Source organism: Podarcis erhardii (genome assembly GCF_964252035.2).
Source record: "Podarcis erhardii genome assembly, chromosome: 9".
In the NCBI taxonomy this organism is placed as follows: Eukaryota; Metazoa; Chordata; class Lepidosauria; order Squamata; family Lacertidae; genus Podarcis; species Podarcis erhardii.
Window position 1 is genome coordinate 42,934,403 of NC_138512.1, and position 25,855 is coordinate 42,960,257.

The 25,855-nt window shown below is 40.6% G+C and overlaps 1 protein-coding gene across 9 annotated transcripts in view; it reads left to right on the forward strand.

The window, feature by feature from the left end:
• Window positions 1-25,855, forward strand: part of SLC10A7 (solute carrier family 10 member 7) — a 133,045-nt gene that overhangs the window by 52,457 nt on the left and 54,733 nt on the right. The window contains exons 6-8 of one of the 9 annotated variants that reach the window (XM_081875434.1): window positions 19,540-19,643; window positions 20,283-20,350; window positions 20,724-20,917. The exons of 4 other annotated variants lie outside the window; for them this stretch is intronic. In XM_081875434.1, coding sequence (XP_081731560.1) covers window positions 19,540-19,643; window positions 20,283-20,350; window positions 20,724-20,803 — 252 coding nt within the window. In that variant the 3' untranslated portion in view covers window positions 20,804-20,917. 4 more of the 9 variants (XM_081875437.1, XM_081875433.1, XM_081875435.1 and 1 more) reach the window with 4 other exon arrangements.

A 25,855-nucleotide genomic window follows, 5' to 3' on the forward strand; every position in this document is an offset into this window, starting at 1 on the left:
TGTATTGATTCTTTGGTACATGCAAAATTGACTCCTCCATTGAATACAACGGTCAAGGCCACATGGACAGGAAGTCTATACAAATTGTAGTGGTGTGGTTTTGGATTGGTAATGTTTTTAAGGTTCCTGTTCCATTAATAAAGTTCCTGTCATCAAATATTCTTTAAACCTCACCTGTAGTAATTTTATCACTAGAAGTGTTTGCAGTAGCAGTGCCCCATCCACAAAAATATACCCTGCAGAGACATCTTAAATTGAGGGGAATGGCTGGTTCTCTTTCTGGTGTTAGTCAACTTCTTTTAGTGGTAGGGAATTTCATTCAAAAGCTTAGTATTAACATCATATACTTTTGAATGATTTGTATTTCTTAAATGTTATGTTTAGTAGTAAGAAAAGAAGAAACCAAGGGCGCATGGTAGGCTAGTTCTTCCTGTTAAACACTCTCTCTCTCTCTCTCTCTCTCTCTCTGTGTGTGTGTGTGTGTGTGTGTGATGTTTTAGGTGGAGACAAAATCAAACCAAAGCATTTTCACTTTTCATGAAACTTCAAAGTAGGCTGGCCATGGCATTCAACAGCTATAGCTTCAGTTTTTCTAAAAGTCTGGTTCATGCATGTTACCACATGCATATGTTCTTTGCCTGTGCATGTAGAAACTTTAATGAACCAGAGATTCAGTGATGTATAGACCACCAAGGCAGTTTGGTAGTGATTTTGGTTTCACCCCCAGCTGTCATAATTATAGAAATGACGGCTATTACATACTACATGTAGTTGCAGCCAGTTTATACTGAGGCTGGCTGTTCACAGAAGGAAGGCATTACATGGAGTAAATCTGATGGAAGCTAACAAGTATAAACAGCTCAAAGTCTCTGTTGCTTATGCTACAGTTGAGGTGTAAATATCTTCTGCTTCTATATTTAAGGGGAAAATACTGTACCCGAGTTGCTAGTATTCACATAATTATTGCATGAATATGAGAAGAACCCTGTTGGAGCAGACCAAAGATCTGTGTAGCCCAGCACCCTGTTTCCAATAGTGCTGGTCAGATATCTCCAGAAAGTCCACAAGCAGGGTTTTCAGTAGTCCTCCCTTGTTTGTTCCTAGCATGTTTTTTTTCAGGTATGTGCTGCCTCTGAACCTGGAGGCTCCATTTAGTCATCATGGCTAATAGTCTTATCTTCCATAAAGTTGATTTTAATTTTTGAAACTGCTACACTTTCTTATGGCAATGATTTCTGTATAAGAACATTAGAGATACTAGATCTCCAGTGACTTAGGCAGAAATCTTTCCAAGCCCTGCTATTTTAATATACCAGGGAGGGAGCCTGGGACCATCTGCATGTAAAGCATGTCCTCTGCCAATGAACTATGAAACTTCTGTTTCAAGAGAGAGGAGAAAATGCATAGCATTTAGATCTTCTACTTGAGGGCAGACCAGCAAAAGCTGCCTTCTGCTTCTTCCTCTCTATTCCAGTGGTGCAATAGCTGACCAGCTGCTTCTACTTCAGGTTTTTTAGGTGATGTAGTGACAGCAGCACAGGTGCTGCTTCAGACTCTCTGGGGCCATGATCTCATCTACAGTGCCTCAGTCTCAGGAAGGCCCCTACTGGGGGGTAGATGCCCTTGGAAAGCCCTGTAGGATTGCTGCTGGCTGCCCTGCTGTGGTGGCAAACACTATTTTAAAAGTTTAACAGTATTTGCACTGTGGCAAAGCAACGGTAGCACATACCTTCTTCAGGACCACCTCTCCCACAATGCCTTGCTCTGAGGGAAGGACCCTGTCTTGGAATGAGGTACTATGAAGGCAGGGTGGTGGTGGCGGCTGAGTTATGGAGCTGCAAGTGATGGCAGCCACTGCTGGGAGTCCTGCAAGCAGCAGAAGGAAGGCAGCCATCAGCCACATGTCCCAATCCTATGCCTGAGTCATGTGACTAATTTTGTCTCAAGGAAGGGTCACCACTGCCTACATAGGGGACAGTCTGGTGCTTCTCCCTCCCTTTGTCTTTAGAATGTTAGAATCTTTTGCTAGGGCCAAATGCAGTAGCAGCATCACTGGAAAAGGAAGGGGAAGTTGCCTGTGAGAATACTTGAACTTCTTTCTGAAAGATACAAAAGGATGTGAAACATGTAAAGTAGCATGTGTGTGTGTGTGTGAGAGAGAGAGAGAGAGAGATTGGGTGTTGTCAATTGCAACTACCAATCCAAGGCCTCTGTTGAACAAAATCCCAACAGTGCTAACACACTACCAGGTATTAATAAGTTGCCATGCTTCACCAAAATAATGAGGAAACATGAGTGCTGATTGATGCTTTTGTGATGTTCACAGCCATCTTGATCTTTGTTCCTACCTTACATAGATTATATTGTAAACTTGCTGGGATCATTCGTAATTTTTTTCAGTGTGTATGGTGTATGGATGCTGCAGTTCATATGTAGTGGGTGCAGGTGGGAGGGGGAATCAATGTGCAGGCCCTCTTGCTTCTTGAAAACTCCTAACCCATCCATACCCCTGTACCTTTTTAAAAGCATTTCCAGCAATACCTTTTCCTCATAGTGTCTTCTGAGTTCTACTGCCCTAGATTTATTTCCTATGTATTAGATCACAGATGAGGAACCCATGGTTCTCCAGATGTTGGACTCCCAACTCCCCCAGCCCTAGCTAGTGTGGTCAGTAGGGATGATAGGAGTTGAAGTTCAACAGCATCTGGAGAGCCACAGTGTCCTTATTCCTGTAGTTACCGGTAGATTGTAATACAGACTGATATGTTTCATACTGATTGGAACAAAGTTCCAATTAACCAGGACATTTTATACCAGGCTTCACTAACTTTTATAAACCCATAGCTACATTTGGATTTTAGAACAAATGCTATGAATAGCACCCCTCTGGTCATTTCTGTCCCCACTTCTGCAGATCAGCTACGCCGCACGAAAGAGACAGAAAGACTGAAAGCACATACACACTTGATTTTTTCAAGGGATCTGAGTACAAGTTGGATTCAGTAGAATCAATCTGAACCTCAAAAAGCATGTGGGTGAAAGAGGCAATGGGAAAGATTTGCACTCTTCCACCTTAAGCTCTAAGTACTTGTCAAGGGAAAAAGAGTTAACCACCCTCACTACTTCATGACTAGGGGGCAGTGAGTGGTGGAGGGAGGTCTCTGAGGCTTCATGGATATCAGGGGAAGATCTCAGGTGTGCCACTGTACCCATGAACACCATGCTGGTGATCCCTAAGCCCTACAGACTAGGCAGGTTTCCATATGTCTGTGATTTCTCTGTATCCTTAAATATTCTAAATTTCCTAAATATTGTCACAGTCGCTGTCTAGACTTTTGTATGAATATCCTCTCTCTGCTAGTTTAATTTGAAGTAGCCAAGCTCACCATAGTTATAAGCGAAGTGCTTTTCTTTTTAATGATAAAGATTTGAGAGGGCGGGTATATGTATGCATGTGTGTCATTGATTGCCAGGAAATGTGGCGATGACTAGCAAATCCAGTCAGAGGAGTCATGTGTAACATTATCATTGATGGAACATTTTTTACCATTAAGCCTTCAAACTCTCTTCTTCAGCTGTCAACACATGGGCACTTTTCTGGAGCCAAATTCTCTCACGCTGTGCACTGCCTGCAGCTTGCCTGAAGCTCAACTTTGACTGAAAATGTTGATTTCACTTCTTTTAGCCTTGTTCTCATTTAGCGTTAAAACCTGCCTAGAGTCTGCCTTTTATTCTGTAATGTACACATGCATGTGTCAGCCCTCGCACACTTCTGATGTGAAGTTAAGGTGCTCAAAAGATATGCTAGTAATCTCTATGAATAATTGATTAGAGATGAGTCTGGCGGTGTTAATTGTGAGGTGCAGCTGAGTGAATGCCAAAACAAAAGCTCTTCTGAATGTTTCCGGGGAAAAACTTGTAAAGTCTTTAGCATTGAGCAACAGGGTCAGTGCACCGAAGTGGAATTTAAAGGATGCTCTTGACTGTAATGGATTTTGACTTGCTTTTGTCATGTGCCTCAGTGCATCATTGATTGGGCACTCATTTGTTAAATCAGCTCTATTTTGTTGTTTGTCAGACCATAGACTGTTGAAATCTTCTTTTAAAAAAAATCAAAACCAAAAAAATCTCTTTACAAAAAAGATGTTAAATTATCAGATTTCATTGATGAAAATGTCATGTGGATATAACTGTGAAGAAACACATTGTGGGGATATCCACCAGCTTACTGGGGAATGAAAGGAATGAGTTAAGATTTATCTGAACTATTGATCGTTCATCTTCTTAAATGCTGTCTTTAAATTCAGCTCAGGGCTGGTCTCCAAAACTATTTCAGCTGGAAAAGGTCTTAAACAGTGTGCACTAAAAAGCATTGCTCAGAGTACGCACTATGCCATATCCAGTTTGGAAAATGGCTATATAGGAAATCTGATGGATAAAGAGTAAGTAATGGGTAATAGGATTCTCAGCTTCAAGGAGGCTTCTGAGTATTGGAAAATGCAACCTTCTGCAGTGAGCTGGAGTTTTCAAGGTGCTGGGGGGGTTGCTAGAGCACAACATTATAAAGAAGTAGACCCTGAACATGTATGATATATCTTCATAGACATAGGTGGTGTTGCCCTTGGAATGAATATTTACTTTCCCCAGATGATTGCTGATGGTTGGGGAGTAAGTGTTTATGGTGAATTCTTGAGTAATTTACATAGGTGGTGGTGTTTAGTAGGAATGTTACTTTTGTATCTGAGGGAAAATAATGTGTTTATAGTTAATTGCTGGTTTGGGGGCTTGCAAATAGTTTTCTGTTGGGACACAGGAATGTTTTCATCTTTCCTATGCTCAAAGCGATTTTATCTTTTAGCCCTTATTGTTTGGCTATGTTTTATGTTGCTTCTGGAATGGGCACTTTTTCTTCAGGTAGGAAATCAACCTTTGGGATGAACAGATTTTGGATTCAACACTAATCCTTACTGCAGCCGTGGGGAACCTTTGGTCCTCCAGGTGTTGCTGAACTAAACCTCTCATCAGCCTCATCAAGCATGGTCAACAGCAAAGGACAATGACATGTAGTTCACAACATCTGGAAGGTCAAAGGTTCCCCAAGCCTACTTTAGAGGGTCTCTTTGGTCACTCTAAACTAGACCAACTACTGGAATGGGATTCTTCTGCACCCCCACAGGCACTGAGGCCTGATGCAGATGCTCTCTCCCCCCCCCCCCCGCTTACCACTCTTCTTCCCATATTTTCCCAACAGTTGTGCCAGGCTGATTGCTGAAGTTGCCATCCAGCATTTAAGCTGGGCAAGTTAAAGTTTATGTTGCTGCCTTTGTGTACTCAACCAGCTAGAAGTGTGGCTAATAAAGATGTGCCCTGTTTTATTTGCTTAGCAATTATTTGCTTAGGGATTCCAGTGAACTCCTCTTCCATGGAGATCACAATGTATTTGGGAATATTATTCTTCCTAATCCTTTATAATTCTAAAATAAATAAGTAGATCAATCTATGTTTACTAACCAGCATAATGGACTGTGAGAAACGGGAAAAACTAACTTAAGTATTCAGCATTGCTTATTGCTCTTATGCGCTGAAGGATGAATGCCTTCGTCATAGACAAGGCAAGGTTTTCTGTTTTTGCAACCCTTGCAGAAATGGGGAAACAGTGAGTTGGAGCAAGTCATCCTTTAATCTCAAAAGGATCACAGGAAACTGATTTTTAAAAATATTTTTTATTAAGATTTTAAAGGTTACAGGGGAAAAAATAGGAGATACACACACACACACACACACACACACACACACACACATATACACATAGCAATCAAAGAAGAAAAAGAAAAAACCATACATATAGAAAAACATCATCAAAAACAGAAAAAAGAAAAAAGAAATAAGAAACAAGTCAAACCTTTAAATCACTTACTTACATTCACTTATTTCCTTGACCTCCTCACACCTCCCATTTTTGTATTCTAATTCAATTAGATATTCCAGCAAATCCTTCCAACTTTGTTTTTATCCTAATAGTTTATCTTAAAATACTATAATTTTACATTCTCTCTTTCACCAATTCATTTTTACTTAATCCTTTATATCTTTTCTGCTAAAACCACATAATTTTTTTCCCCAATATCTTTCTAACATTCCTTAATTTTGCAATATTTCTGAAGATAAACTTTAAATTTCTTCCACTATTCTTCCGCCGACTCTTCTCCTTGGTCTCGGATTCTGCCAGTCATCTCAGCCAATTCCATATAGTCCATCACCTTCATCTGCCATTCTTCCCACAGGAAACTGATTTTTTATACTGGGTCAGTCAATTGTCTACACTGACTAGCAGTAGTTCTTGAGGGTTTTAGACAGGAGTCTTTTGGAGACCTTCCCAGAGACACCAGGAATTGTTCCTGGGATCTTCTGTGTGCAAAGTACGCACTCTGCTTACTGAATTTCCCAATACTATAATCAGTTAGTCATAAATAACTTAATTATTTGATTTTAGTGGCATGGAAACATGCCTGACATAGCATTGCTCCAGCCCAATGTTTGTCCATCTATGGTAGCAAATCCTCCAAGGAAGCATGGGTGCTTGATCCATCAAATATTGCTCATTTTAGATTTTGAGCAAAGATTAAGAAGTGATTGAAAAGTGAAACGTGAGCAGATGGGAGAAGAAAATGAATATACTCAGTACACATTACAGTAACCATGTAATTACTTAAACACATACCCACTCCCATCTAGTATGGTGTTTCCCAACTAGGGGCCCCCAGGATATTCCAAGGGGGGCAACAGGTGAAAATTGGATAAATAGGGGGCCACGGCACGAGACTAGGGGACCACAGAGGGAAGTGAGAAGTGAAGAAAACAGAGCAGTGACCCAGAACAGAAAACAGAGAAGTGAAGAAAATAGAAAATGGAGAACTAGAGTGAACAGAGAAGTGACTTGGGCTTCCCAGTGGATGGAGCACCACATGCACTCTGCGGTAACATCACTTCTGCTTCCTTCTCCCTCCCACTTTCGCACTCCACCGCTGTGCGCACCAAGCTGTCCACATCTCTTTTGTCATAGGAAGGAGTGTGGCTAAAGAAGTATGTGGAGTGCTGTTTCTTCATGCAAGTATTACTGTGAAAGGAGATATGTTGCTGCATGCAAGAGTTACTCAGCCTAATGCGGAATTGCCTTAACATAGTGGGCACAGAGGTGAGCTTCGGTTATCCCTCATAGAAATAGAACTGGATATTAAATAGCTTGTTTCTGGTCATCAAGCAAAAGAGTCACATTGAGAAATACGTAAAGTGTAAATTTTTATGTAATTGTATTTTGTATAAATTATAAATAAAGTATGTTCTATTTGAAAACAAAACATTTAAATAGCTACCTTTCTACTGGTAGGAAAGGGAGGCCACAGGAAGGAAACAAGGTCAAAAGTGGGCCATGGTCGGAAAAAGGTTGAGAAGCACGGATCTAGTACTGTACACTGTTATCAAGCAAATCTTGAATTCAAGCAGCTTTGTGGGAGTAAGGCCAATGCGAAGTTGGCAGTCACTCCACAGCATAGTTTTCTTGGATTCTCTCATCCTTCATTCTCACCATGCCTTTTGATCATGTGAATTGATCATCAATCTCTAATGAAAGAGTGAAATCTAAATGTGAAACCAAATGGAACAATCATTCAATCAAACCCTTTATTGTAACTTTGTAGTCCATTATATTTAAAGTAGGGTTTTTATAGTACCATTATCAGAGATGATATAAAAGCATTTCACTTAGTGTTGAACTTAAATGATCATCCAAGCAATTTTCTTCTCCCTGAATTCATGCAGCTGAAGTTACTATTATCATTACTATTACTATTGGCTGACTCAGTTGTCTGTTTGCATTATCCTCCAAGTTGCCATGGTGTCATTTTATGGCTTAAAAGACAGAGCAAATTTTAAAGTATTTATTGCAAGTATTATTTGGTTTTACATAGTCAAATGCTTAGCAAAATAATCTGTCAAGTTTCTAGAGTTTGCAGTGTTTGCTGGCAAGCAGCTCAAATCGTTGATCTTGGGGCTGACAGAAAACACTTTTTACAATTGAAATAAACTTTTAAAAGCTGACCCACAACTTGCAGCAAAATGCTGATGTTCTGGGTAGGGGGAAATGCTGGAAGTCATAAAATTGTTGCTTCCTCAATCCACATCAGAGAAGTCTGATTTTAAAATTTTAATTTCAAATTCCATAGGAAGCTTAAAGCTCTCTTGTACAAATGGCTACAAGGATCTGGCTTCAATCCTAAACACACTTGGGTAGTATGTGCAACTTCTGACAGTATAGGATCACATAATAAAGAGTTGTTTATTCACACACATATGCATAACAACACATCTACAATTCTGGCACTCACATTGTATTCTTCTGATTCTTTTCTAAATGTGCATTCAGTCCCAGGTTCTAACACTCCTTTTACACTTCATTACCTATTGCATTATGGAACAGTGGCTTTTTGATCAATATATATCCATGTCGTGTTAAATTTCATTCAGACCACTGGGTGTGGCATGACACAACAGCAGACATCATTGGACATATCAGCACCCTTTATGTCCATGTGTGCTTCTGTTCCCCACTTGAGTTACCCATGAAAATGTCAAGAAAGAACTGTTAATCAGAATACCACCCCAAATTTTATCAAATGCTAGTGCAAAACTTTCATGATTTTCCAAGTCAGTGGGGTTGCAAACCTTTTTTTTTTCTTTTTCTTTTTTTTTTTGAAGTAATTAAAACAAAAATGAGTGCTAATCTTCTGCTAGATTCTGCTAGGACTCCATCAGTGGCTTTTACATCTTTTGAAAGAACACATAAAACACTAAAATTATCAGGCAAGAAAATATTGGGGGGGGGGGGAGAGGAATAAGGTGCTATCATTGATGCTGTGTGGGTGCACGATAAAAGCCATTGTGACATAAGGTGCTATCTGAACTCAGCCTAAATGTTAACAAATGACCGAACACCTTTTTAGTTATTATGATTTGCCCTGTGGCTTATTGCATGGCATTGGTAGAAAGGCAACTGGTAATGTATAAACTCTACAAACCTCAGAGACAGTCTTGAAATTCATCAACATTTGAAAGCCAGCTTTATTCTCCTCTTAACCAGGTGTCCCTGGCCTAGAGAGCTCTTTGGTTTTCGAATGGCTTTTAAAATACAAAATTACGGCTTTGCTCCTAGCTTCTCTTCAGTGAGGAGGGCAGAGTTCAGTCCATGGGAAGGGACTTTCCTGTCTACCCTTCAGCCCTCTGTGTTCCAGAACATTTTCTTCTGAGGACTGGATAATTCTTGGGAATGAGGTGGGATATGGTGCAGGGTTGTGCAGAGAATCTGCCCTTGGGTGAGCAAAATAACAACTTTGAATCCAAGCCTAATGTTTCAGATGAGACACATTAGCTGATACCAGTTGCTGGAAACTACTGTTGTGCTCAAATCCTGCTTGTGGGCTTCCCACAAGCATCTTGTTGGCTGCTGTGAAAGCAAGGATACTGAACTAAATGGGCCATTGACCTGATCCAGCAGGCCCTTCCTCTTATGTTCTTAAGTTGTGTCATACCAACAAATCTCAAGTCCTGATAGCTGCATTATCCAAGTGTTGTAGTTGCTGCGTTCCTATAGCTGCACTCTACACCGCTCCAGCAATGGTTTGAAATGTTAAAATCACATGATGAAGGAAAGGCCATGTGGCAAAATCCCACCTCAGTGCTGCGCACACATACATACATACATACATACATGCTAGTGGTCCTTATGCAAATACCTTCTGCATTATTTTCTTGTTTCCATACAGGGCTGCCTAAATCCATCTTTATTTCTATCCTTTCACTTTCACATGTGTTCATTCTGTCTTGTTTCTGCTTTAAGCTAAATTGTTTTAATCCTCATGTAAAAAGAAACTTGGCTTTGGTCCTTCTCTTCGTGATGGCCCGTTTCTGAGCTGGAAAATGGGTGAAGGAAAGCTGCTATCCACAATACCTTTCTTGTGTTGATTTATCCAGAGAGGCTGGCTTGGATCAGGAAGGTCCCTTGTGTAAGTGGAAGGCAACTCTCACTTAAGCCCCACCCCTTTCTGTATGTGCCTTGCTTCCAGTGTGGTGTAGTGAACCGGGTTCACATCTCTGCTCCTCCACATGCAGCTGCTGGGTGACCTTGGGCTAGTCAAACTTCTCTGAAGTCTCTCAGCCCCACTCACCTCACAGAGTGTTTGTTGTGGGGGAGGAAGGGAAAGGAGAATGTTAGCCACTTTGAGACTCCTTCGGGTAGTGATAAAGCGGGATATCAAATCCAAACTCTTCTTCTTCCACAGTAGTTTGCACCATATACTATGCCATTTCTAAAGGCCTCTCACCCCTGAGGAGGGCTTATCAGGGGGCATTTGGTAGAGGCAGAAAAGTCTCATAGGACTCAACTATACAGCTGCAAATAAAATGTTTTAAATGTGTTTTAAGTGCAATATGCACTGTGACACTAGATGGCAATGGTGAGCATTATGGAAAATTCAATGTATTTTTTTAAAAAGCATTTTCAGAACAGTTTTTATATGTGTGTAGATTCCACCATAGTATGAGCAGCATTTGGATACTATGTATCTGGATCCAGCCCGCTGTTTTGTTTGGTTCCATTATTTTAAAAAGTACTTTAGGATTAACTTTGTCTTCCTATCTCCCAGTACAAACTTTCTGCATATTTCCTGTATATATTACTTTACTGGAGCTGCAGAAATGAGTTCTGTCTTTCTTCCGAGTCAACGGTGAATTTGTGCAGTTGTAATCTACTGTGAACACTTTAATAAATCTGATGCAATTTGCTGAAGGCAGGTGGGAGACTAGAAATGGGATTGGATTGCAGGAACAGGAACTAGTGAGGTGTAGCTTCTCAAAGAAATTAGCGGATGAAATTTATAGGGAATCTATGTATGGCTGCAATACCATGAATTCTTGGTAAATAACAAAGAGGGGGGAGGGGGAGGAAGACTCAGCATACAGCAACCATGGGAAACTTTTTCCAAGCCAGTTGCAAAAGGTGTTTCTATTTCTCTAAATGAATTATAGGGCAAACAGTGGCAGATCACTTGGGGCAGAATGGACAACATCAACTCGTGACCATTTCTGGAAGCTGATCCACACTAAGAGGATGAATATATATTGGGGGGGGGGCATGCAGTGTTGCGGAGGCATTTACCTCTGTCTTCATGTTTTCACCTAGAAAGGCATAATAATATAAAGTAATGCATTTGTCCTGTTATTCAAGTTTGTTTGTAAATGCTCACTTTTTTTAAAAAAAATGGATGGGTCAGTTTGCAAAGCTTTTGAGAATTTGTCAGACAGCTCTCTCTCCTCCCTCCCTCCCTCTCCTGATAATAGTAGTTATCCTCCTAGTGCAGTAGTTCTGGGACTACTAAAGTTTAGCATTATGAAAATATAGTATGTAATTTACTTGCACAGCCAATAACGCAACAAAGGTTGGGTTTACATTGGGATTGGCTCAAGTGCTTGCAGTAGAAATTTAGTTATCCAGAACTCTGCTTATTCCCAGGGGGTATGGATTGGTAAAGTACCAGCTGGTGCTTTCTGTTTGTAAAACATGAGATAATCTCTCTTGCAATGCTACAATTGTGATATCTATGGAAATATGCTTAGGAAAAAGAGGAGGAAATTGCTAGAGATAACATCATACCAATTTGTTTTGTTAGTAGCAGCTAGGTAACATTTAACTTATTTGCAATTGTTAGAAATTTTGGGCATCTTTTAAGTTGTCTTTCAGCAAATGTTTAATTTATATGACCTGTGATTCAGTTTCTTTTCTGGACAAGTAAATTTGGTTTTCCTTTTTTCATCTTCCATTATGTCTGTCTAAAAAGCATAATATTTTCTCGAATGAGGCAAGATTTCTTCCCTTAACAAGAAAGTGAGGTGTTGTTGAATTCATATTTCCTTGGTTCCCCTTATCAGCTAGTAGTTTTCCATTTCTATAAATATTATATTGCAAAACAAAACAAATGTTTTACAGAGTTTATCTTCCTTCTCATTCCCCTCCTCCTGCTTCATGCTTTACTTGATAAATGAATACTTAAAAGTTTCAAAAAAATTGCTCCCCTCTTAATTTTTTTGAAGCCAAAAATTCATTGTGGGTTTGTGGCTTTCTACATGCCAGAAAAAAACAATCAAATGGCAAACCTGTGTTTTCCCCGCCCCCCTCTTCTGAAATCCCCGACAAGCCCCAACACTTGGTCCTTGTACTGCTGTACAGATCTATTCATTATTGATGACTTGGGCCAGGCAGGCAGGCAAAGTGCACAAGCAACACATACATAGATTACCATAGTGTGAGGTTTGCACTCTGCATTTAGAAATTACCTTAATTCCAAAAGAGGGCCTCCACCCACCCACCCACCACAACTGCTGCACAACAATATAGCACAACTATATTAATTTATACTAGGGGCAGTATATTCCACAGAAACCATGAGCCATGCTGCTGTAGCAACAAGATCCATGAACATTTTTTACTAATTCTTTTTAACAAAATAAATAGTATAGGACATGTTCCATAGGGATCTAACTATTAATGAACAAGGAAATGTTCATTAGTTTTATTTTCCAAGCATGTCAGACATACACCTCAAATGTAGCAATTATTTTTGAAATCCTATTGACTTGAAGCCAAGCATATATTTGTCTCTCTGGTCGCTGCTAGAAAATGTGAGGTTTTCCTCCGGAAGTCAAAAATACATGGAGAAGTTCCAAACTGTATTTTGTGTTTCCCAGCATGTGGACTCAAGTATATTCCTGTACATGTAATGTAACTGTAAAGTCCTAAACAGCCTCGGTCCAGTATACCTGAAGGAGCCTTGTTTAGGGAAGCTTTTAATGTTTGATGCACTATTGTATTTTAATATTTTGTTGGAAGCAGCCCAGAGTGGCTGGGGAAACCAAGCCAGATGGGTGGGGTATAAATAAATTATTATTATTATTATCATCATCATCATCATCATCATCATCATCATCATCATCATCCTATTGGAGCCAATTAGATTGTGCCAATTTTTCAATCAAGGATGTTCAGTGAAGTGATTTGGATCATAAAAACTCATAGATTGCAGTCATTTACTATAGTATGTGATTCTTTTCAAAAAGTATTTTAACTGCATTATGCATATGCAGTTTGTGACATCTATGTCTATCTATGTCTATTCTGTAGTCCACTTGCAACTAGGGAATATTGAACAAGAACCAAGAACAAAAAGCAATAGGAAAATTGGTTTGAAATTCTAATGCTAGTAGTTTGTCAGTGAGTTTCCTTGGTTATGTCACACTGGTGCAGCACTTTCATGGGACTGGCTGTCGCTGGAGCTCTGGAGTATGGCTGCCCTGATTGGTTAGTTGCCAGTCATGTGCTTTCCTTTGTTAGCAGCTAGCTGCCCCTTCCCTCAGTGGCTGTACTGCTTCTTCCTAAGCTGCCTCCCTACCAGATGGTTGCTTGTATTTCACCAGGCAGAGGTGGGGGTAGGGCTGCCTGAAAAGCTCCACCACCCCCTTCCCTGGTTGATAACCAGGTGTTTGGCGGGGGCAGGGGGGTGGACCAGGAGCTGCCAGGAATCTTTCTCCATCTTCTGCAGTTGCACCAATTTCCTGCTCTTGGGAAAGGGCTCCCTCTCAGTCTGCTAATTCCTACAAACACAGGAACAACACATATAAGCATGGCAGTGGTGTTTATTGTGCAGCATCCAGGATGAGGTAAATCATGAAAGGCAAAGATGGGTGTCTGGGGTTGTCAACTAGCAACTCCAGCAGGACAACTTTGCCTTTGGAAATGGCAAGACAGAAAGAGGAACAGTTATAGCATCTGTTTATATGGCTCCAGCTGTATGTTGGGAACATCTTCACATAGTGCCCAAGTATTTGTTATGGAGCATGCCAGGACACAAGAGGTTCATACCATTTCCACTACTTGCCCCCTGTAGGATTGCCTACCTACCAGTTGAAAGTGTTATACAGTACATTACTACATGCGTTTCTCCTTTCCTTGCTTGCTTCTGTGGAGTGCCCTTTCCTAGCACCCCCAATTTTTGGAGTGTTTGGGTATTTGTGTCTGGAGGCTAAAGATCTTAGGATTCTAGGCTGAGAAGTGGTATCAGTGTTTGTGAATCGAGGCCCCGCTCCCCGTTTTGTAATGAAATAAGACACGTGGACACAAGTATTTTAGGTTAATGGGCTAAAAAAGGCCACAACTTTATTGGTTACAGAATGTGAGTGGTATTGGCTTAGGCATTGGATCTGAACAGACTATACTTGACTCCTGGCTGCTCAGCAGGGAGTCACACAAGGGTTAACAACCTGTAGGGGGAGCTTGTTGATGTAAATCAACTGGAAGCTTTCCCCTAGAGTACCGGGGTTGTGCCATGGCCCTAGCTACCACCTGGGCATCGGACAGGAACCACGACCGCCAGATTCCTTTAACGGAATATCCTTCAAGGGGAGGGATAGATGATGGCCACAACCTCCCCTCTAACACACAAGACATTTTCCAGAGCCTAACTGCCAAACCTTACAATGTCATGGCGATTTGCTACGAGGTAGGTGAAAAACCAAGTGGCTGGTGCCAATCTGCCAAGTGGAAAAAATTCCTACCAGGCCCCTTGGACAACCAAGGTGACGAACCGAAGTCCATAGCAAGGTCAGGTGCTGAAGCAAAACCTAGAGAGAAGGTGGGTGATCTGAGGAAGCCGGAAGAACAATGGAGAGCCCGTGGGCTCACAGCCATTTAAGTGTGGCTAAACCACACACACCCCTGCCAGCTGGATTGGCTGGCTGGGGTGTATGACACGGGCCCAGGACTCCAATGATGCAGGGGGCCCGGCCACGCCATGCCCCCGCGAGCGCGGGAAATGATTCCCACTCACAACCCCTCCCCTCCAGGAAGAGGAGGCTTCGCAAGATCCTAGGATGTTCTGGAGACAGGCTGTTTTTTCCAAAGTGCTCCTTTGGTGGGCAAAACTCATCTTCTCCATAGTTCCCCTCACCCAAATTCCCACGTGTATCTGTTAAGCGTCACAGTATTGAGGGTGGCGGCGGCGGGGGGGAGAGGGAGAAACACCACCACCATCATGCCATCTTCCTGTCATATACATTTTGTTCACACTGTGTGGACTGTACTAATGCTGATGTACCGTGATGATGTATTCAGTTGCATCATATCCTATGCTCTGTCTTGGCAATACAGGTGAGGTGGTCATTCATACAGAGGAAGGTGGTTTAAATAAAAATAAAATAAAAAATCCCTCCCATTAAAACCAGTCAGTAGTGTAAAGCTGCACAACAGGGCGTGACTGTGAATTGAAGGGATATAGCATGTGTGTACTCCTCCCCAGAACCACCTGCCTCCCATCCATGATTCTCTCCCAGCCATTTTGGCCATTCCCTCAGTGTGTCTTCAACAGAACAGGTCTATAGGTAGCATGTTCCAATGACATATCTGTGGTGGTCTCTGAATCTTGTAGTCACTCATATAGATCTCTACTGTAGGGATTGCCTCATAAATCAATGGGAGTATCAATTTTGGCTTGATTGTACTGATATGCATCAATAATTTCAATATACAAATGTCATGCACATTTCCCCATATAACATGCTTATTACATTGCTAAGATTTTCTTTAAAGAAAGCAGAATGGGTCATAGGCAAGAAGTTTCATGTGTGAATTTGCCCTGTAATGTATGCAAACATGAAAAATTATATTTCTTTTGATAAAAATGTCTCCCCTAATTCTTGCAATAGCTTTCATTTTATTAGATAGAGATAAAAAGTAAAGCCCTTTTAGTTTTAAATTAGAAATGAAATTGAATATGATGACTGACTGACAATGAAAACTGTTTGCTTAGAAAGGCTATATACTCTGGTTTGGAAATAGTGATGAGAAGCCATTCTGGAAGTGGGTTATATTTCACTTTCTAGAAAAGAAGTGTCTGCCAACATTAATTGTCTTTGCCATGGTGCATTATTTTCATTTCTTGTATTGCCTTTGTCACCATTTGGAAATGGCTTAACACCCTAATGTAAATTTCAGATTGTAGAATCAACAGCATAATAAAACTTCCTTTTAAGTACTGTAGCAGGTTTTTTTCCTGGAAAGTGGCATAGCACCATCTAGTGTAGAAGAACATTTCATTTTGACATAATTTTCTATTCCTAAGAATGCTATAACACTCAATTATTTGGACTGTTTCATGGAAGTTAAACTAAATTAGCACACACAGCATCCCAGTCCAAAATATTATCCCAGAAAACAATCAACAATACTCATGTAATCTCAGTCTGGTGATATGATTTAGCACTGCTGTGGTACAGTCCTCAAAATGTACAATTCTTTGTCTATATGTGCTGAAATAGAAAATAATGAGGAACATCCAGTATCAAACTGTCCCATATCCAGATTTACAGGATTTTTGCATTTAGTAATTTATCAGCAGAAACTGGGAGCCCCTTCTTCTGTGTGTTTAGAATTGTTTATGTCCCTTCATATTACTGTAGACCCAAGGGGGCTTTGGACTTAAGTTTTAAAATGCCCAAATAGTTACTTGGATCATTGAAATCCTGGATCATTGGCCTATATACATAGTGTGTATCTGCAAGCACTTTAAAAAAAAATCTTTATGAAATTTGTCAGTATGAAGACACCCAAAATAAATAGGAACAATAAATGCAAAATTTGACCCAGCAACTCAGTAATAAGCATGTATCGTCAAGTAAATTTGTTTTCCAAAGCATTCAGATCAACAGAGACTGTGGAAGATAAGGGTTGACCAACACAGAGAATGTCAAGGGAACTATTCTGCATATTTTCTGTAAAACGGTTTAGTAGGAACTTCTCCCTTAATCATCAACACAAGCCGCATACATTTGCAGTGCTGGGGTACCACTGCATTTCCAGGTGGGGTTGTTGCATATGTACAGCATAAGAACCATGCTTCTAGAAAAAGAGATGAGAATCCCTTGCATTTTAGCCTCACAACTCTGGTACACATGTCCAAAGCACATTGTCCATAGCTATATTAAAATAATCAAAGCGTTATTGATTTATCTTTTTGTAAATCTCTTTGAATTTCTTTTACAATCAAACAGTATATAAATTTTATGAAATAATTAATGTGACAATAATTACATTCAAGGCCTCAACATAACCTGATTAATGGCAATTCAGAAAATACACTGGCAAGGATCCAAACAAGCACACTCCTCAATCCACATTCCCGAGAGGAATTTGGACTGGTGAAAGTAACTCTTCATGCTGCTGTAACTCTGGGAGCTTGAAAAGCAATTTGTGATATGGCATGAGGGTCTGTTTAATTGGGGGGGGGAGAGAAGCTATCCCCCCCAAATAGCTCTTTGGATCCCTGCCATAACTTAGGTACATAGAATTATAATTAATCCTGGCCTGTCGCTATACGTCCATGGGACAGGGTGATACAACCATGAGGCATTAGAGTAGGTAGTACCACTCGACTTTGTAGATAGGGAATACTAATTTGCAGGAACTCCTTGCAAGTGAGGGAGGAAATCTAGCATACCAAGGGAAACTTTCCAGCCTAGCCACTACTTGCCTGTTTGCTTTTTTGGTTTTATTTTATTTTTAAATAGAGTACTAAAAAAGAAAAGAAAGAAAGATACCAACCCACATACCGTCTGAAGTGGTATGGTCCACTCTACCAACTCAGGTTTCTGATGCCTCATTCTGCTGCATTTGTAGCCTAGGCCTCCAAGAAAGAGACGTTAAATTGTGTGTCTTGCTAAGATCAACGGGGACTGAATAGGCATGTATGAGGAAGCATGAAAAAATGTACAGGGAAGTGAGGTAGAATTGAAATACACATTGCTGATGGAGACAGAATACGTGCATGAAAAAGAGAAAGTACGAGAGGTATGTGTAATGTATTGAAATAAAAAATAAAAATCCAATTTAAGTTGGTAATGTGACTATTGGCCAGTTCTCAGCAGAGAATTGTGTTTCAGAACATTTTGGGTAGACGCCCATGTAAATTACACATCCATTGGCAACATAAGGTCACTGCATCACCTAAAGTATTTGATAACGCAGGCGGATCTAGCTGCAGATGTTTAGTAGAGCCCCTGTCCCCACAGCAAAATCCATTAATCCTGTTCTGCCGGGCAGTTCCTTCTAAGTGTGTGTCCAAACAAGTGCATGAACTGTGTACACCGTAAGTCTGAACTGCATCCCACCTTTCTTGCTAACCGTGAATGGCGTATTAGACAGCAGCAACATCCCTTTGCAGGCAGTGTGTGAATGTCTGATCTATGTTCAAACTGTTCATGTAAGCTGTACTACCTTATGTTTCCAAATGCATATTCCATCAGAAGTGTCTTCTGTATAAATACTGCTGAAGCTCTTGTTTGGGCTCCCATAAATTCAAGTGTTGCCAACACAGAAGAGAGTGTGGGGTATTGACCCTTGTCTTAGAAACAGTTAAATATTATTTTCAGAACTGGACAACACTTGGACACCCGTATTTCTATTTTAAATGACACATTTCTTTCCTGTGTGTATAAAATTGTCTTCACTCAACTGAGAAGTTTTTCTAGTGTGTAGAAGATGCCCTCTGCTGGAAGAGAGGGTTTCTCACATCTATATGTGTGGGTGTATGATGTATTATATAAAATAGCATGTATATGTATGTATGCTTTTTAAAAGTGATGCTTACTCAAAAACTGTTGCTCAACATTTTTCTTCTTCTGACCCACCACACACAAGTACACACATTTCTCCTCTATTATGTAAACCAAACATTTGATTACTTTGTAAATTCTAACCTGCATATATCCCATATTTTTCTTCTTTGATGTTATATTTACTACATTTTAAATATTACATATCTATACATCTAAGTAACATACAAGCCATTCATCTAGTCAGATTATGCTTGCTGAGGGCATAGGATTGCAACTAAAGCTACAGTGCTATGCACATTTACCTGGAAGGAAGTCCTATGGAGCACAGTGGGACTTCTCAATTGATAAGCATAGGGCAATGAGCACAACATTACTGGGGGGAAATTACATTGGCTTAGTGCTATTCTTGTACCAGTGGGAGGCTGCATTGACAAAACTCTTATCCAGTCAATGGTCTTTTCCATCCTTGATGACAGAATAGCTCAAAAGAGGTGGCATAAGCTTAAAATGTTGTAATTGTAGCCAGTAGAGAGCCCTAGATAACTGCCCTTCTATCCATATCCCTACAGCCTCATTGGAGTGTAGGAACCCAACTAACCCTGAAATCAATCATGGCACACTTTCAGAAGTAGAAATGCCCCAGCAAAGAAATATTATTCATGTGTCCTCTAACAAGACACACAGCATAGGGTTACATAACCCTACTACTGTGTCTAAAGCACAAGGAGCACACAAATTGGAACTTTGCCCAAACAGACATGCAACAGGTAGAGGATGTGGTGGGATGGGGTTGGTGAAAGGGCAGATGAATGATGCTTGTCTTTTCAGAACCCTTCCAGATACTCTGCTTTTGAACACAAATGCCCAACAGGAACTTCATTGTTGCAACTTGGACTGCAACAACAAAGCATTCAGCACAGAAAAGCCAGGAGGTATAGCTCACTGCGGGGGTGGGGGTGGGGAGACACTATACTTCAAAGCAGGTATCCCTCATAGCCTCCATTCCTTCCTGCCAAACCACCAAGAAAAGACACGGGTGAGCAGAGCACTATCATAAACATCCACAGTGTTAGTGTGTCATCCAGCGTGGCATAGTGGTTAGATTGTCGGACTAGGACCTGGGCATCAAGGATTAAAATCTCCACTCAGCTCACTTGGATGAGTTACTCACTCTCAGCCTAACCTACCTCACAGGGTTTTTGTGAGGATAAAAATGTGGCGGGAGGAGAACTATGTATGCCACCTTGAGCTCCTTGGAGTAAAATGGGATGTAACTCAAATAATAAATAATGTGGGTAAAGAGTTTACAGTGGTACCTCGGGTTAAGAACTTAATTCATTCTGGAGGTCTGTTCTTAACCTGAAACTGTTCTTAACCTGAAGCACCACTTTAGCTAATGGGGCCTCCTGCTGCTGCTGCACCGCCGCTGCACGATTTCTGTTCTCATCCTGAAGCAAAGTTCTTAACCTGAGGTACTATTTCTGGGTTAGCGGAGTCTGTAACCTGAAGCGTATGTAACCCGAGGTACCACTGTACTGTACTGGCTTTATGACCCTCCATTTACTCAACAGTTTGCAGCAGTGTTTCCTGCATAGGGTACACAGGATGAATAAATACTGTGGAATACCAAGAAACCTAGGTAAGTTCTCACCAGGCACGAATGAAAAGAATGTAGAGCACCATGCATTTGATGGTGAGCACCAGAGCTGGGCAGTGGTTGGTTACAGGACTAGAGGCAGGGGATCCAGAGTTGAGCAAACAATAACTGGAGACAAGACTTCCAGTGCAGCTTCATACGTTGACTTGGTGACTATTGTCTCAGTGACTTGCATTGTGAATTCCTCTTGAGATTGGGAGGAGAACCAAAGAGAGTTGAGTGCATATGGGGCATGAGGGATAGAAGAGCACATAGTAGCAGCAGTACCCTTTCTCAACCAGTCTTCAACAGCCCTTACTGAGTACTTTAACCACTGGGTTGCAACTGCTACCCATTATTCATCACTATCCCACAGGCAACCAGAATGCACAGAAGCAAGTGTCTCCCTCCTCCTGTTGCCATGCAAACCACAAGCAAAAAGGCCTACAACTGTAGCAGTGACCTGTGGGGAGCTATTTGTACTTATTTTCTTATGTTTATCTTCCACATTTCTTCCTTCATTAAAGGCAAGGTGGTATCTAGACAGCCACCCAACCAAGCACTGGCAATACCCAGACTTTCTTAGCTTCAGCAAGGTCGTGGTCTTGTGTGCCATCAGACCACAACCTTGGAAATTAGGTGCTCCGCTGCTTGCATAGTTCCTGTGACTTAGCAGAGTTTTCAAAGACATACAATAGGTGATGGATATCCCATGATGAAGAAAGCTACCTGTGGTACTCCTGTGTCCATCATGCCGCTCTTGAAGGCACGGAGGTCCTGCGAAAACAAGCAAGTTGGTTAGCCCATTACTATATGATGCTGTCAGAACCTAATTCCAGAAATGGTGCTGCCAATAAAAGCTATGATTCATTCACCTGTGTTGCTGTTATTACTGATACTTTGCGAATAGAGTCTGCTTCCCTCAAACTCAGCTGTCTTCATAAGGGAACCCACTAGGGCTAAGAGACTGCATCTTGACCATGGTTTTTGCCCCTTGAACACCAGCAAGGGTGGCAGGATGGCCCCTGCAGTTCATGGTGCTGCTGGCTTTTCCTCCTAGGAATTGGTTGTATGATAAATCAGGCTGCCTGAATTGAAGGAGGAAATGGATGACATGTTCTGCTGAGGAAACACCACCTACTGGCAAGCAACCAGATGCATGTCCATGTGTGCGTATGGCTGGTTGCAGTGGAAGGGGGTGAGCAAAATGGCTGGTATCCTGGGCCTCACTGAGGCTGACAGTTGGCAGAGTGAGGATGTTAGTCCTTTCACTCCATTGGCAAGCACTCTCTCCTGTTTCAGGTGTGCATGTGTGTCTCCTCCCAACTCTTTCTCCTGGGAATCTAGCCCAGGATTGAACCTAAGATCTCCTGTGGTGTGTCTATGCTGTTTTCTAAGGCTAGAGCTCCATGCTGTTGAGTCCATCTAGTCCTGCCTACATGGCTTGTCCAGTAATCAGCATGCAAAAGAACAAGGAGACTACAAAAGCCCCAGCACAGATTATTATTCTTCTTCCTCCTGAGTATAGTACACAATGGTATTCCTGGGTTCTAGATCTGCTTCCTCTCTCTTTCCCCATCCAAACACCCAGTTGTCAGTGGGGCACCCATACAATCATCTTTGCCCTTTGGGAGTCATCTCACCTGGGTGGGAAATTCACACTGAACTAGCCGTCTTTAAGCAAGCAAGCAAACAAATAAATAAATGCTATGCTGCTGCCTTCTGTGGTGTGTAGCTTTCTGTTTTATGTGCTCCCACCCCTTGAAAAAAGCTTCCATCTTAATGTAAACACAAATATGAACTTGTTGTGTGCTATGCTCTGAATACACTGTTTGTGGGAAAATCTTTGGATTCATCCTGCATGTACAGCTCCTGATCCGAATCTTTTGCATTGTGGTATCAAAGTTGTATGTTCTGGTGGAATAACATTATCATGGCATTTCTGCTGCTGTTGTTAGTTTATTAGTGCCATTCCTACAATGGTTAGTAGGGATGCCATTAGTTTGCAGTACCAGAATGTGTGGGTGGAACTTGTAGGGGTGCTATGGCAGTGCCTGCTCATACTGGTACATCGGCTTTTGTTTCTCATGCTGTTCTTGTGCACAAGTTCATGACAATGTTGGCTTTAGTGCTGGCTTAGCAGGGCCAGAGGACTGGTCTGCCTGACTTACTAGCAGACATTCTGTGTGTGCACATTGTGTGTGTCTGGCAGGTGAAATTGTTCCCAAGGTGACTATTTTGTAAATGGTAGAAACACTATCCATTTCTGACATCTAATGCTATTACTGTGTTTTGCATATGATGTGTCTAGCTGTGTTAATGATCCAATCCCTCCTCTTAAGAGACCACAAAAGATGCTGTCCCAGGGGAAAGAAAACCATGAAGCTTCCGATTGAGATTGGATGCCCAGGGCATAATCCCACCATCGAAAATTAAAACTGGCAGATTACGTCCCTTCTAATAAAGTAAAGGTTGTCTCACAATTGCATTTCTGATTTTATAATCCAGTCATTAAAATACAAACATGGGACCTCTCTTTTTAAAAACCTTTTTTTTTATTTTTACCTTTTGTCACACTTGTCATTTTTAATTGACTTGGAATATAGAAGTTGCATGCATTTGTGAAAATATAATTAAGCTCAACTTTTCATAACCAGGTGCTTAGCCAAAAATGCAAAACAGATGAATGTTAGTTTAAGAAGAGCTGATTTAGCTAATGGCTGTCAATTCACAAAGGCTGCATTTATCACAAAAGAATATTGTAAATTATATCACATGTAAATAAACTAGATGGTTTTTCTCGCTTGATCTAGAAGTGTTTTAAAGTGTGAATTTGCAAAAAGAAAAATGGAAAGTACATGGGACAGAATTGTAAAAAAATTGGGAAATGCTGAAAATCGTAAACACTGGAAGAGAAAAAGACAGAGAATGAAATAATCATTTAGTATTTAAAAACTTTTATTAAACTAATGGTGCAAGATGAAAAAGGCATACATATTTGGTAAAAGAAACTATGACTATTTTTAGGAGCAGAGTAGTACTTTTATCTGTAAAATGTGTTTAGAGTAATATTCTTTTAAAAATAAATAATCATGTCTCGTTTTTTATTTTGTTTTTGTTCTGATGTTACTGTTTCATGGGAAATTAGTTAGTTGTCCCATAAAGGGATAAGATACTAAAATGGAAAAGGATATATATCCTCCTTGCTTAGCTTGTTCTCTCTAGTGGCAGCTGATCTTCCCTGAGTAGACAAATGGGTAATTTCCCTTCCTCTGACTGCTCAGGGAAGATCTGATGCTGCCAGAGAGAACAAAATGAACTTGCCAGCAAAGTACAGTATAGGCTAGCCGCTAGCCAATTACAAAGCTAGCCAGAGTGAGTGAGTGAGTGAGTGAGTGGCAGCAGGGGCTTTTTCCTTGCTGAAAGCACCATACAAGGTAAGGGTAAAACAAGTGATTTGAAGGTGTCCCCAGCTCTTTCTTTGATGCCGGGGAGGGATGGAGAGGTGAGAGTAAAAGGCACAGAATGACTGCAGCTGGAGAGGCTGCAATTTTTAGACTACATACTTGGGAGCAATCTTGTAGTAGATCCATAAATGTCAGTGGGATAGCTCTAAAATACATGGTTTAAAGACTGGCATCTTAAGCTTTAATTCTCAGTCTCTGAAGAAGTGCACCCTTAGCAAAAGTCAGCCAGAGTGATTCCTTCCTTAATAATTAACTTGTGGCTTAAAAAAAAAATCTTCATTGTGTTCTTGCATTGCCATCTGGTTTGGCAGATAATAAGGGCATGGTGCATATTTTTGAAAACTAAACACCTTCCCTATTCAAGTTTATATTCGAAACTCAAATAAGAAGTTAGTTTTTAATCTTCTGTAGGAAGATAAAAACCTACCCCTTGGTGCCTCTTTTCCTTTCAGAAAAGCATAACTGGCTTTCCCAAATATGACATGTTAGATGATCCTCACTGTAAAGAAAAGTGCATTTACAGGTTCCTGATGTGACTGCTTCTACACAGAATCATTCTTTGTATGAGCATTTTGGGTCAGGCTGTGAATTTTCCTCTTCTTCTCCTTCCCACTAAAATCATTGAAATATATTCTGTCGGTCTTTCACATCAGAGGTGTAAATGGATTTCTTGAAAGTTTTTCTTCAGAATGGTAAAAGGCAATCACTTTACAACTTTGACTCCATTACGAGCTGCAACACAAAGCTACAAAGATACCACCCTAACTTTGAGAATACTCTGCTGCTGAGTGACCTTGCCTCCACAAGGGCAGATACTGTACATACTCTGTGCAAAGAAATGCTTGGGCAGAATCTCTGTATCTCTGTATGCTGCTTGTTTGATAGCACTTGCACAAGAAGCACAGTAGAGGGAAGAGCAGTCAAGTTTAAGTTCTGAGAATGGTTCTGTTTTACTGATGGCACTTTTGTGTGCCCTGTGGTGGAAATGAGATTATCCCTTTCCCCCCCTTATTTCTTAATGACACCAGCATTGTATGGTCATAGTTCATATACTGTACAGATACTTATATTTGCTTTCGGAATTTAGGTGTTTCATTATACAGTAGTATTACAGTACTGAAATTGCAGTACTAAGGAAGAAGTTCTGAACAGCACTTATTTCCTCATTGGTAGTATTTGGCTCCTGTGGAAACAGGCAAAGCAACACGACCTCTTAAAATATTTAGCTTTTAAAGCTTTTATACATAGGCAGTGACCATTAGGCAATGCATTTGAGTTCAGAAGAGATGCAGTTTTTAGTTACGCTGTGCAACTTTCAGCATACATTTGTTTATATTTTTAACAAAATGCAACCATCAAATGAATCTCTTGATATATAATTCTATATGTAGCAAAATATCTAGTTTGGGTCCTCCCTAATTTTTTCATGTGCTTTGTTCTATATCACCCTACCCCCTATATGTTTTCATGTACATCAAAGTTCAGTAAGTTGCTGATAAAGGCTTCAGACACCTTGTAAAGACCTGTATTTTCTCTCAGGCTTTCCCTGACCCATAAAATCAGACCCTTTTATGTGTCTGAATCTTTCTGACTCCTGTTTTTATTTGTTTTTAGTTACTTTTGCTTTGCTTTTTTATTGGTTTCAGGTTGTATCTGTGTTTTCATGATATTGTTTGTTTTTTATATTGCACACCATTTAGAGATTTTAAAATATTAAGCTGTTTATAAATGCTTTTAAGTAAATAAATGCCATTTCCCCCTTAGCTTCTAAATATGGGACAAGAGGCTCATATACTGTAAGCCCCTTGGGTAATCGTTTAGGCTTAGCGGAGTTTCCATCACAGAACAAAATTTGCCCCTATAAATAACTGGCCTAACCCCACCCTATGACCCCCACAACACATGCCAGAGACCTGCAGTGTGTGCCAATATTTCAACAAAACCAGCTGCCTGGAAATTGGTAGAACTAAAACAAATTCTTTTCCCTCAGTCCTTTCCTGACAGTGACATTAAAGACATTAAGAAAGTAGATAGTTAAAAT